General features: G+C 35.4%; 1 protein-coding gene across 1 annotated transcript; it reads right to left on the bottom strand.

Annotated features, from left to right (window-relative positions):
• Positions 1 to 839: 839 nt before the first annotated feature.
• Positions 840 to 1784, bottom strand: LOC100919411 (olfactory receptor 51D1). The gene has a single exon (XM_003764742.4). The coding sequence runs from the start codon at positions 1782 to 1784 to the stop codon at positions 840 to 842; it is 945 nt and encodes a 314-aa protein (XP_003764790.4).
• Between the last annotated feature and the right edge of the window lie 13083 nt (positions 1785 to 14867).

The raw sequence follows: 14867 nt of genomic DNA, 5'->3' as shown, positions 1-14867 counted from the left end.
AATACTTACATCTTAGACACATCAATAATAAAACTTTTATACTTGGAATGCCAAACACAGGAAAGATAATATAGAAGAGATTCTCTGAGAATGAATAAGATATTTAGAATATTCTCCATTCAAGTGAATAAAGATTACAATTACGCACCTCTCAATAAAGGATGGGTTTTTTAAAAACTTAACAGAAATGGCTAAAAGACTGCATGGTTGGATGAATACAGAGAGGCTTGGAGAAACTTACAGGAGCTGATGCTAAGTGAAATGAGCAGAACCAGGAGATCATTATATACCTCAACAACGATACTGTATGAGGATGTATTCTTATGGAAGTGGATTTCTTCTACAAAAAGAAGATCTAACTCAGTTTCAATTGATCAATGATGGACAGAAGCAGCTACATCCAAAGAAATAACACTGGGAAATGAATGTAAACTGTTTGTATTTTTGTTTTTCTTTCCAGGTTATTTCTACCTTCTGAATCCAATTCTCCCTGTGCAACAAGAGAATTGTTCAGTTCTGCACACATATATTGTATCTAAGATATACTGTAACCTCTTTTAACATGTATAGGACTGCTTGCCATCTGGGGGAGGGGAGGGACAGAGGGAGGGGAAAAGTCCAAACAGAAGTGAATGCAAGGGATAATATTGTAAAAAAAAAAAAAAAAAATTACCCCGGCATGGGTTCTGTCAATAAAAAGTTATAATTATTAAAAAAAGAAAAAAAACTGCATGGTTCTATCTTTAAGACACATTAGTAGATCCATCAAATCTCTCACATCTTTGGGATATGTGGTGAACTGTCCTCTTTTCTGAGATGATAAAATTTTGAACTCTCATTTACCCAGCATCACGTTGAAACATATGGAGAATCCTAATCCTGATCTGCTTGGTTTTGGCCCCATAGACAATGGGGTTGACAACAGGGGGAAGTAGGAGGTAAACATTGGCCATGACCACATGGATCAATGAGGTGGGGCCACCCAACCTATGTACTAGAGACAGGCCAATGAGGGGCACATAGAACACGAGGACTGCACAGAGATGGGAGATACAGGTGTTGAAGGCCTTGAAGTCAGCTCCCCTAGAAGATAGTCCTAGCACAGCCTGTAGGATTAGAATGTAGGAGAAGCCAATGAAAAGTGAATCAACTCCCATGACAGAGAGGATAATAAAGAGTCCATAGACAACATTGACTGTAGTATCTGTGCATGACAGCTTCATGATATCCTGATGGAGGCAGAAGGAATGGGTGAGGGCATTACTATGACAATAAGACAGCCTCTTCAGGATGAAGGGTAAAGGGAAAGATAAAATGAAACCACGAGTAAGAACTGCCAATCCAATTTTCCCTACAACAGGTGCTGTGAGCACGGATGCATGACGCAGAGGGTAACGGATAGCCACAAAGCGATCAAAGGCCATGGCCAAAAGTATAGCTGATTCCATTGCTGAGAATGCATGAATAAAGAACATCTGAGTCAGGCAGAGATTGAATTCTATCTCTTGCTTTCCTGTGAAAAAAAGGCTAGCCATTTTGGGCATAGTAACAGAGGAGAGGACCATATCAATGGTGGAAAGCATGGCCAGAAAGAGATACATGGGCTCATGAAGGGTCTGATCAGTGCGGATGATGAGGACAATGGTGAGGTTGCCCAAAGTGGCCAAGGCATACATAAAGCAGAGTGGGAAGGCCATCCAAAAGTGAATGTTGGATCCAAGTCCAGGGATACCCACTAGAAGGAAGGCTGTTGGGTGGATCAGTGTATCATTTACTACCAGCATAATAAAATAGTGAGAGGAAAAGATAATCCAGAAGAGATTTCTTAGGGCAGCTTGTGAGGAGGAGTAGGGTAGGGTGGTAGTCAGGTGAGGACTTAGAAAGTAATAAAAGAAGAACAGGAAAAAATAGATCAGAACATGAAACCTGTAAATAAAAGACATTTGGTTTGGAAGGTATCTTAATCCTTTCAGAGCTCTATGGTCTCCTCCTACTGCAATTCATCTGATAAATAGCTGTAAGAATATGTTGTTTCTACATATTTGACTGGGATAAAAATTTTTCAGAAACTCTAATAAGCATCTCAGTCATTTAAAAAGTAATGTATGATTCATTTCAATGAAAAATTAATAAACTCAAATGTATATAAAGAAAAATATCACTGGTACATAAGGTTCAATTTGAATTGTAATCCAAAATCTTACTAGTCTTGACTAATAAGGGTTAGAGGTTAGTGCATGTCCAGGATCATATTATCATTCATTTACCATTTGAAGAGAGCTTAGAAAGCCATTTAGCCCAATTCGTCATTTTATAAATGAGTAAACTAAGGTGCATAGAAGTTGTGAGTTCATTATGGTCATACAAATTATAAATGATGTGTAGGGATCTGAATCCAAGTTCTGTTATGCCAAATCCATTGCTCTTAAAAATACTTCATTACCTCTATCAAAAACTTCGTCCTTGACTAGAATAAGAAGTTGAATTTTTGGTTATCTTAAACCTCTGCCTAAAATTTGGGAATCAATTTCTGATTTCGATTTGGGTTAAGATTATGAATAAGAGATTCAATCTGAGCAATTTTGTTAAGGGTCAATCTGTGGTTAAGATGCCAGGGTCATTACTATTTTCCAATTAAGCAATAATTAGGACATGGTATGGATCAAACAAATGACTTAGACTACCTCAGACAAATTAGACCAAACTTCATGAATTTTACCATATCCTTACCCATTCATCAATTTTTTATTAGTCACTTATTGTAACTTTTAATATGATGCAATTATAAACATTTCATAGCAAACAACCTAAAAGACATTCCATTTTTCACTTTATCTCTCTGGATTTTCTGTTGTTAACCCTTGTCCTCTCTGCAACTAGAGTAACTAGGTAAATGAGAAAATCAGTAACCCTAAAAGTCAAATTGGACCTAAGACCCATAGAGAAACATACACAAAGGAATGATCCTGGAACCAAGCTAGCATAAACTGACCATATAGTCTAAATGAAATAGTTAAAAAATTCTTTAGAGCAAGGGGATTGAGAGAGAACAGCATGAAAAAGAATCTAGATTCTTCCTTCAGAAAGTCTTCAAACCCTATTAAAACTCTAAATATAACTTAGTTTTTATTTTTCCAACTGCCTTAATATTTAGAGATGCTTATAGGAGACAGACAATTGGTAAAGTCAATAAAATACTGGATTTACAATCAAAAACTGAATTCTAATCCTACCTTAGTAACTTATTAGCTGTGGACAAATTACTTAGCCTCTTTCAGTTATAGCTTTCTAATCTATAAAATGACAGGATTGGATTTGATTAACTACAAAAGAATTTTCTAATCTATAATAGCATGAATTTAGTTTTCTTTTACCTTAAAGGAAGGTATATAGAATTTTACTATAACATTAGAAAATGGCTTAGCAAAATTTTCCTGCTATGGGATGACAAAGAACTCTGACAGTTTACCAGGGGAATTAGGATATTTGGAAACCACTGTCGTCCTTGATGGTAGTATTTGAGAAAGCAACCCTCCAGTAATCAGCCCTCAATCTGTGATGTCTCGGAGGAACTATCAAACTATCAAAGACAGAACTCTTAGCTTTGAAACATAGTATTCAGTAAATGTCAGTTACTCTCTTCTTTTTTCTCTCTCTTAAGAGCCAACTCTTAAACTCTACTGAGAGCAGTTTCTAATGTTCTTTCCCTACTGTTTGCTTGTTTTACTTAAAGTCCCTTTTACAATGTCTCATCCTTTTCCCCAAACTTTTTTTTTTAAAGACACCCCTTCTTCATAATTGGAAAACTCACCAGTGGCCACAGAGAATAGGAGCTGCTTCTGAAAGAATAAATAACTATTCAGACTTTTAAAGTAATGCTGAAATTCCTGGAGGAGGGAGAAAAACAGGGATTCTCTGTAAACAAGCACCTGGTGGAGACCAAGAAATACACAGAAAAAACTCACCCTATCACCAAGGAGAGACAGGGATGGGAATTATGAAGTTTTGATCACATCCACTATCTGGTCCCAAGGGAATGAGCTCTGTATATCCTGTGGAAGATAATGCCCAGCTCCCAGAAGGTTTCTCCTAAAGTGGGGAGCATTTTGCTCAGTAGGGGCACTGAAAATAAAGTGATTCTATAAAGGGTAGAGGCAGGTAAAAGAGAAAAAGGGAAATGGTAATGGTTAGGAGGCTCACATTCAGAGTGGATTTGGGATAAATATAATCCTTGTAAAAACACACAAATGTTAAATTCCAAATGTATTTGGAAAAATAAGGATAAAGAAGCAGCTGGGGGAAAGGGCTGTCCATGTCTTCATGTTGCTGCCCTCTGGTGGACATTGCTGTTATTTCAGAAGGCAATATCTCAAAAGTTGAGCCTGGGCTACCATATATAAGGCTCTTAAGAAAATGATTTTCCTTTGCTTTTCATAAAAATTGGATGTTAATTTTAAACAGAAAGAACAAAATAACAGTATAATTAAGTTAATCAAGCCTTGTTACAATTGATAAAGTATACCCTCATTCCTTTTTTTCCCCCAGAGATGGTGGCTTTGTGTGTAGAATATTACATATTTTGTCAGACTCAATTGATATGCAGTTTCATTTTGCTTAACTTTTCTTTCTTTGTCATTGTTTGTTTTAAGTAATGATGTTTCTAGAGGGGAAGGAAAGAATATATTTGAAAATTAAGGCAATATAAAAATATAATATAAATTTTCAAAATTACATATTATTTTTATGATAGTATGCTATGGATTCTGGAGCAAAGAAGACTATTTTCCTTTTGACTTCATTGTAATTTAAATTACCTATCCTAGAAATATTTTGTCAATTGTTGTGTATGTGATATAGTTCACATTTATTGTATTTTAGCTGTTTATTTTTCTTTATTATTCATAGTCATTAAGTTGACCATATCTAATTTTAATGCATTATTTTCTATTTTTTATTTTTAAAAAACAGAATAGAAAAAAGAAATACAGAAAAGAAAAATAAAACAAATATAAATAGAACATCTGCCCAGCAGAACATCAAGAAAGATTCAAAATAAATAATAATAATTTGATCAGTTGCAGAAAGAATATATAATAGTAGAAGAAATTATATTCATGGGTCCATCTTTTGTTTGCTTTCTTGTAGGTTGTTCTTTTGTTCTCTGCTGCACATGTTTTTTACTTAATCCTCTTTCTCTTTCATCCCTCCTACCTCCTCAAGTAGGCTATAGTTAAGCAAGAATATCCTTATGTATACATAAGATATATACATACAAGACACACACATACACACACATATATACATATATATACACACAAATCTACTTACAAATATACATATATCTATATACACAGATACATAGAGCAACATGCATACATAACTACATATACTCACACACATGCATATATATATATATGCGCAGAGATGCATTTACTCATATGTATATATCAAAAACAACATTAGTATGGCTGACACATAGTGTAGATTTTTCTCTTGACTGAATCTTTAAGATTGACTTTATCTAAGTCAATGATTACTACCTATACTTTTAAATAATAAATCCTACTCCAAATCTTTGTTGTAGTGTCTGTATGTATTACTTCTTTCCTTTTCCTGATAACTTCTGCTTTAATTCTGTTCTTTAACTTGCCTTGCTATTACTTAACATCCCATCACCCACTTGTCTTCTTCCCCCATTCTTTGCTTCCTCCTCTGATCATCCCTCTCCCCATATTTCTTTATAGATTTTGGAGAGTGCTATATCCTTCATGGTATATATGTAGTGTTTCATATTTGACCAATTTCCAATGGGTATAAGTTTTCAAAACTAAAGGCTTACTTCTCCCCTCAAATGCCTATTCCTCTACACTTCATTTATATAACATAATTTGTAGTTAGTTAAAAACAGAGAATGTACCAGCATATATTTCTAAACATTTTGCATACTGTGTAAATCAGATTTTACACACCATTGTCACACCTTTCAATCCTCAAGGACAGACAATAGTAGAGAGGAGATAGAGACATCAAGACACTCCTCCAAAAACAAAAGAAAGGGGGAGCCACGGGTAATCCTAGAGAACTTTTAAATTTAATTCTTTATACAATTAAATTCTTGATTTTTGATAAAGATGCACTGGCTCCAGCAGACAGGTTTTATAACCCACCAGAAGGGCAGTGTCCAGTGCGAGCAGCAACACTATCTTTAGATAATCACCAGGTGATGTGGAGAGATCCAGAAAGTGGTAAATGGAAGAGACTAGATAGATAACTACTTGGGGGAGAGGGTTTGCTTTTATCTCTACAGATGGAGAAGAACTCAGATGGGTGCCAATGAGCTGTATTTGCCTTGTCCATTGGAGAGAGATGGAGCAGACTTTTGTAACAAAGGAGAAGACCCAAGAAATATCGAGTGGTTCCATCACTTATTGTGCTCACCATTGAAAGAGCGTGGCAGTTATGGCAATTGACTCATAAACATCAAAAATTGTTAATGAGACTGATATAGGACTTCAAAACCCTCGGGAATCACTGGAATCCCTGAGACATGAAAAGATTGTTGTAGGACTTGAAAACCTTCAAGAATGATTGGATTCTCTAAGACATGATATGACTGTTGCAAGACTTCAAAATCTGTAAGAATCATTGGATTCCCTTACACATAATAAGACTGTTGCAGGACTTCAAAAACTTGCAAGGATCATTGGATTCCCTGGACAATAGATTGGTTTTAGACTATCTCTTGGCTGCTGAATGAGGCATATGTGTGATTGTTATTTACATACCCTCTTTGTAGGACTTCTGGAAATCTTTTACAACACTATGTTGATTCATATTCTTTGTTATAGCACTACTTACATGTACAATTCATGTTTGTTACACCATATTGGGCCTGTATGGGTTGTGGGTAGACTCATCACTAATAGCCTGTGCTTTATTGCTATGTGCTTGTGTAATACCTCCCATTCTGATGGGTTTGTATATACCTGTTTCTAGTAAGACCCTTCAGACCAGAAACCTACTAATAATATCTGGCTTGACTCCCCACTTCCCTTTGATGTTTTTCATCTCTCTTCCTGAGAAGTCAGGGAGGGTGTGATCATCTTCTTTTTAGTGCTTTCATCTCTCTTCCTAAGAAGTGGGGGGGAGGGAAGGGTGATCACCTCCTTTTGGAGTTCTGGGCTCCCTGAGAAGTCAGGGAGGGCGTGACCATCTATGTTCTAAAACAAAAGAAAGCAGGAGATGTAGAGGATGAAACTCCAAAAAGCTATGCTTGAATCAAATAACTGAGCATTTAAGGCTAATTACCTTTCTGATGTGAGACAATGACTCTATTAGCATATATTTGGACAAATGGCTCCTCTCACTGTTGCTATTTGCTGAATGTTTGGTATTAAGATAATGAGAGGCAAGGATTGTAGGGGGAGGGAGATAGGCAGAGTCACTTGGCAGCAGGATGAGAAGAGAAGTTGATGACTCCAGACTCCCAAATCCAGGATTCTGCTTGCCTGAGTCTTTCACTTCTCCCCCTAAAGACCAAGAACTTTAATTGATCCTGACTCTAGCTGACCCTGAGGATTCCAGGGAACTAGCCCATACTCTACAGTACCTAATTGGGAAAACAACTGATCTGGAAAATAGATCTAAGAGAGACAATCTAAGGATTATTAAACTCCCTAAAATACATGATGAAAAAAAAGAGCCTAGTTTCAGGAAATCATCAAAGAGAACTGCCCCCAGATATCATAGAAACAGAAGGTAAAATGACCATTAAAAAAATTCACCGACCACCTCCTAAAAGAGGCCTAAAAAAAGACCACCTAAAAAAGAGGCCTCCTAAAAGAGGTTTAAAAATTAAAACCCCAAGGAATATTGTGGCTAAAATTGAGAACTATCAGACCAAAAAAATATTATGAGCAGCCAATAAGAAACAATTCATATACTGAGAAGCCACAATAAGGATTACTCAGGATCTAGCAGCTTCCACTTTTAAGTATCAAAATACCTGGAATCTGATATTCCAAAATTCAAAGGATCTTGGAATATAGCCAAAAAATAAATTACCTGCTAAACTGAGCATTTTCTTTCAGGGAAGAAAATAAACATTCAATGAAACTGGTGAATTCCACATATTTTAAATGAAAAGAGAACTAAACAAAAAATTTTACTTCCAAATATAGAATGCAAGAGAATCATAAAAAGGTAAAGAAAAAAAAACTCTTGAGAATTGTATTTTTGTTATGGATATATGTAAAGTTCTCCAGTTTGGTTCTGGAGTCGGCCTTCTTTTCTGTTCAGTAATCACCATAAAAGTAGCCAGGGGTTAAAGTCCAAATCCTTTATTATCTTTTTCAAAGTCTTGTCTCCTTTCCTGGAGCTGGGCAGCTTTCTTAGAGTCCTTCTGGAGTCTTGGGTTCAGTGGAGAAGCTAAAGAGGAGAGCCTGCCACCAAGGTGGTATGAGATAGAATGAATGAATCTAAATCCAAGGGCTTGTGTTTCAGCCTCCAGTCACCATAAAGTTGGATGACGAAATGAATCTGTCTCAGCCTCTGAAAGCTTCTAATGTGCTTATCTTCTGTGGTTCTCAGTCCCTGCTTATATGCTCCACACTGAGTATAAACCAATCATTATATCTCTAGGAAACCATTATTTGTTGTAAGATTAAATCAATCTTACTGAACAATGCTAAACTAGATAACCATTGTCTCATCAATTCCACTTAGTTAGCACCTTGTAAGCATCCTTGTTTCAAGTTCAGACTTCTGGCCCATAACAGATATACATTGAGAATACATGTATAATCTGATTTTATCCTTATAATATAAAGAAGAAACTAGAGATAGAAAGGGAATTGTAACAGAAAAAGGGAGGAAGTGGAGGTAAAATGATGGAAATTACATCTCAGGAAGAGGCAAATAAAACATATTATAATTGAGGGAAAGAAGGGAGGGTGAAGAATATTGTGTGAATCTTACTCTCATCAGATTTGGCCCAAGGAAAGATTAAGTGTATTTGGTTTCACCGAGAAACATCTCTCATCTTTTAGAATAGTGGGAGGGGAAAGGGAAAAGGGAAGAGGTAGGCTAAATAGAAGGGAAAAGAGAAATAGTAGGGGAAAGATATAAGAAAAGGGAAGGGGTCTCTAAAGGGGGAAGACTGCTTGAGGTAAGTAGTGCTCATAAGTAAAATACTGGAGAGTAAAATAAAGGGGAAAAGGAAAGAGAAAAATATCATTTGGGGTTAATAAGATGGCAGGAAATATAGAATTAGTAGTTGTAACTGTAAATGTGAATAGGGTGAATTCTCCCATAAAATGGAAGCAGATAGCAGACTGGATTAAAAGCCAGAATCCTACAATATGTTGTTTACAAGAAACACATTTAAAGCAGAGTGATACATACAGAGTAAAGGTAAAAGGCTAGACTACAATCTATTATGCTTCAGGTGAAGTAAAAAAAGCAGGGATAGACATTCTCATCTCAGATCAAGCAAAAGTAAAAATTAATCTGATTAAAGAGATATGAAAGGAAATTGTACTTTGCTAAAGGGTACCAGAGATAATGAAGCAATATCAATATTAAACATATATGCACTGAGTGGTATAGCATCTAAATTCCTAAAGGAGAAGTTGAGAGTTAGAAGAGACAGACAGCAAAACTATAATAGTGGGAAATTTCAACCTTGTACTCTCAGAACTAGATAAATCAAACTACAAAATAAATTAAAAATATGTTAAAGAGGTAAATAGAATACTAGAAAAGTTAGGTATGATAGCTCTTTGGAGAAAACTGAATGGAGACAGAAAGGAGTACACTTTATTCTTGACAATTCATGGAACCTATACAAAAATTGACCAAATATTAGGACATAAAGATCTCAAAATCAAATGAAGAAAAGCAAAATTAGTACATGCATTTTTGTCAGATCATGATGCAATAAAAATTACATTGAATAAAGGGCCAGAGAAAAATAAACTAAAAAGAAATTGGAAACTAAATAATCTCATCCTAAAGAATGAATGGGTAAAACAGCAAATCATAGACACAATCAAGCAGCAAAACATAGACACATCTAAGAGAATGATAATAATGAGACAACATACCAAAATGTGTGGGATGCAGCCAAAGTGGTAATAAAGGAAAATTTTATATCTCTAGATGCTTACTTGTTTAAAATAGATAAAGAGAAGATCAATAAATTGGGCTTGCAACTAAAAAAGAACAAAAATTAAAACCCCCCAATCAAATACTAAACTTAAAATTCTAAAAATAAAAGGAGAAATCAATAAGACTGAAACTAAAAAAACTATTGAATTAATAAATAAAACTAAGAGTTGGTTGTATAAAAAAACCAACAAAATAGATAAACCTTTAATTAATTTGATTAGAAAAAGGAAAGAGTAAAATCAAATTGTTAGTCTTAAAAATGAAAAAGGAGAACTATCCATCAATGAAGAGGAAACTAGAGCAATAATCAGGAGTTACTTTGCCCAACTTTATGTCAATAAATTTGACAACCCAAGTGAAATGGAGGAATACCTACAAAGATATAGATTACCCAGATAAGTGAAAGAGGAAGATCAGAGAAAAGTTGAGCCCTAGAGGAATCAGAAGAAACCAGGGACAGAAGACAAAGAAGATGATGAGAGAAGCTGTTTATAAAAGAAAGAAAACAGAAGCTGACAGCTGAACACAACTGACAGATAGTCTTTGCAACTGAGTCAAAGAGCAATTTAGAAAAGGACATTGTAGATGCTCAAAACTAAAAGGACAAAGGCCCTATCTTAGTTCTCTAGGCTTATTACCTCTAGGACTTTTTGCATTGTTCAAGAAGAAACTTGTTATGGATATCTATATTATCTTCACTTCCCTTAATAGTTTAAGAGAGATGGAAGAAGGTGGGGCAGAGATGGAGTGCAGAAAAGAGGTTTGAATGCATTGGAACAGATAAAGGAATAACAACTGGAATGGATCACCCTCCTCTCCTGCTTCTGTTCTTTTCTGAGTAATACATTTTTACTGCCAGGTTTTAAATCAGAAAACATAATTACTTTAGAGATTGAGTGCAAATCAACTGAATGCATTTTCTCCTGAGACCTGTCTGCTTGAATTCTAATAAGGACTCTCCAATGAGTTCTTACTGCCTTTTTCTTAAATGAGCCCACTTCTTCTCCATGGTCAGTGCCACCACTCTCATTACTTAATGGTTCTAATGCAGAGGAACCAAGGGATTGAACTGTCACCACAGGGAAGTTCAAATGTAAACTTGCCACTGGCCCAAAAGGGCAACTAAACCCAAGAAAGAGATTCTCCATTTCAGAATTCAAGGCTTCCAAGCAGGTTCCCAAGTTACCAAAGGACTGAGAGTTTCAAGCATGACACTATATAGTAGGGACAGAATTCTTTTCCCCTTTATGGACTCATTTAGAACAGGGGCTGCATCTCTTCCTCAAACTATGGCATACCTAAGAATGAGAAAGAGAAGAGTACACAGCATTGTCTTTTATCATACTTACCTATTTTGAGTCCTAGATTGATCACCAGGGAAAGAAGAAGGTGAATTGTTTGCTTTTAATTCAGATATTAATTGGATCAGTTGGTAGATATTTTCTAGGTATCACAAGTAATGGCTCATCTCTGAAGAAATATCTTTCTTAGTTCTTTAAAAGCAAGGACATGAAGGTTCAATCCAGGCCAACCACAGAAAACCTGCTAGGTTTTCTCTTGTTGATAAGCCTGGGAGAATGCATTTCCATAAAGGTAGTCCAATTGTAAGATAGTTAAGGGTTAGTTACAGGATCCATCATTCCCCCTTACCTTCTATTCTCAAAAAGAGATCCAGAGGCATAAAAGAGAATAGAGTAGGACAAACAAGAAGAAATTAAAGATAGAATTCCTTCAATAATTCCCACCTCCTCCAGGAAGCTAGTGGACAAATCAGTTCATGTTCCAAGTTTAGTGTCTGCTTCCTTTTGCCAAGCCAGTCAGTCAGCAAGCATTTATTAAATCTTTATTATATACAGGCAATGTGCTAAACAATGGGGAGACAAACAAAAAGAAAAACAATTTTCTAGCCCTCATGGAGCTCACATTTTAATAGGAGAGATGGGATAGAAAGCAACATGCAAATAATTATGTAGCCAGATTTAAATAGATAGATGCTGTGCCTCTTTATTGGATCTGGAATTGGGGTGAATGCTAGAAATTTTATTCATTTGGAAACAAAGGAGTCATCTTTTCCTTCAGTGTCTTGTAATTTGAAACAAAAACATATTCTAATATTATCATTTGGGTGTGTCTGTGTCTGTTTTTGTTTATGCACAAACATACAAGTATAAAAGTTGTTTCTATATAAACATTAAACATACACATAGTTTATATATATATATATATTTACACATATACATAGTTTATTTATGCACAATTATGTATACATGTTTTATAGTTATGTACATACATTCATATATACACATATATATAACTCTAAACATTTATATACATATATTCATATACATATATAGATATACAAAAACCCACAAGATATACAAAATAGAAAGTAATCTCAGCAGGAAGATACTAAGAGTAGGGAGACAGAGGAGAACTAGGGAAATCCTCCTCCACAAGTTGTGATCTGAACTGTCTTGGGAAGTCAGGGAAACCAGTAGGCAAAAGTGAGAAGAACATTTCAGGTATTGGGAATCATCAATGAAAAGTAACATTTTAAACCCAAAATTCATCTTGTTATCTGATTCTGAATGATTCTTAAAGTCAAAAATCTTTCAAAGCTTCAGAATTCACCAATTCACAGCCCTCTGCAATCTCACATTTGACCATCAATATCCAGAAGTGTGCAAAGACCAGATATTTTATTTGGCTTTCCAAAATTTTATGGGTTATAGATTCCCCAAAATGGCTTATATTGAAACTTATCCTATAGTCAACAGTCAATAAACATGTTTTGAATGTCCAGCACTGTGCTAAGTGATAGGGATACAAATATGAAAAAAGAAACAGTCCTTGACCTCAAGAATCTTAGAATCTGGCAGAGGGAGATAATGCATAAAAGGAAGGTAAAAACTGAATGGTGGGAGGAAGGATGGGAAAAGTACTCTAAGTCTATGTTACCAAGTAGTGAAATCTGGTGAGAAATATAGACAATCACATGTCTGGTCCAGGAATATTCAGATGGAAAACGAGACTGGAATTCACTATAAATCATTCAGTAGAGTCCTTTGCTCTGAAGGAGCTGATAAGCTGAGCACCATAATCTTTCCATCAAGGCTTCCTAAGTGATGGACCTAGGTAAGACACTCCAATTAAAGTTCAACATCATCATTCTGCAGGATCTTAGTTCTCTGAGGAATGTGTTAGAAAGCAAACAGTATGTTTAGAATAAGTCTCAGACATGGAAGACACTCTTTTTATTCTAGGTTCCAAGGCCCAGCTAGGATCTAGGGCTCCCATGAGTCTCAACTCTGTGTAGGGCAGAATCCCAACATATTCTCCACCTCCATGTCTCCAAGATAAGAGTCTGAAAACCAACTCCACTAAAACTAGAGAAAAGCCTAGGAGTCAATAAGCACTTAATAAATGGCTATGATAAGTAGCATTTATGATGGAAAGTGGAATAAAGCTGGAAGACAAGATATATTGCTAGGTTTTTAAACTATCCGAAAGTGGTTGTGGTTAGCATATAGGTAAACTGTGACACAGTAAGAATCATAGAATTAGAACTCTTTAGTGTACAGGTGAAAGTCACAAAATTTCAGGTACTATTATATATTGTTTAAATTTAAAACAGAAATAGGGATAGGAAACTAGAAGAGATTATATCAATGAAATTACAGGGAAATTCCCAGATGAGGAAACTCTCCCTACCAATACAGGTCAGCACTTTTGCTACAACAAGTCTTGGAAAGTTACCTTGAACACAGAATGATTAAATGATTTACCAAGATTCCCACAGCCAGTTAGTGTCTGAGATGAGATTTGAATCCAAGTCTCATTGACTTTGAGACCAGTTATCTGTCCAAATGTATAGCAATAAGTTTCCTGCTTAACAAGATGTCTCATTGTGGTTTAGAAGTGATTGAGTTTTCCAAATCTATGACAGTAGAATATAAGCTCTGGCTAGTCTTAATGAAACTGGAAAAGATTTGAGTGTGGATCTAGTGACTTAGTGCATGTCTTGATCAGAAAACTAGCCTTGCTAAGTGTGGAAAATCTTGCCACCAGATAGGTTACCAGAGGAGGAATTTTTCTTATTTTCAGTCACAGAAACTCATAAAGATAATCTGTGTAGTACAATGAAAAGATCAAAGACTTTGGGTTAAAGGATCTTTATTCAAATCCTATATCAATTTATCATCTTTTTTGACATTTCTCAAGTCTCTCAATCTTTCTTGGGTAGGACCAGATAACCTCTAAGATGATTATTCCTTCCGATCCCTCAGGCTACCAATGCCCCCTGTCTTCAATTACTTTTTTAAAAAATCTTTATTGTATGTACTTATATATGTACATGGTTTCTCTCCTCTTTAGAATATAAACTCCTCAAAGGCAGGCACTTTCATTTTTCTCCACTGGAGTCAATCCCTCACATATATGGTCTTAAGTGCTTAATACATGTTCATTTACTGCTATGTTTATTTCTAGGCATGTGATCCTATGAGGAAGACTTGTAATTTACTTTGGAGAAGGACATACCCACATTGATGAAATGCTAAATTCTAAACTTGCTAGAATATAAAAATGTTAATAGTCTTGATGTTATGGCTTTAGGCACAATTTCATTCCTTGTTTGCTTTTTGTATTGTTGTTTTTCTGTATTTTGTATAATAATTAAAGGAAAAGTGCTTTTGTTACTG

Source organism: Sarcophilus harrisii, chromosome 3 (assembly GCF_902635505.1).
Source record: "Sarcophilus harrisii chromosome 3, mSarHar1.11, whole genome shotgun sequence".
NCBI lineage: Eukaryota > Metazoa > Chordata > Mammalia > Dasyuromorphia > Dasyuridae > Sarcophilus > Sarcophilus harrisii.
The sequence above is the reverse complement of the archived record's forward strand: the minus strand, read 5'-3'. Positions and strand labels throughout refer to the sequence as shown.

Coding starts and splice junctions, on each gene's coding strand:
- LOC100919411 (XM_003764742.4), bottom strand. CDS start 1,784: ATGCTGGTAGTAAATGATACACTGATCCACCCAACAGCCTTCCTTCTA.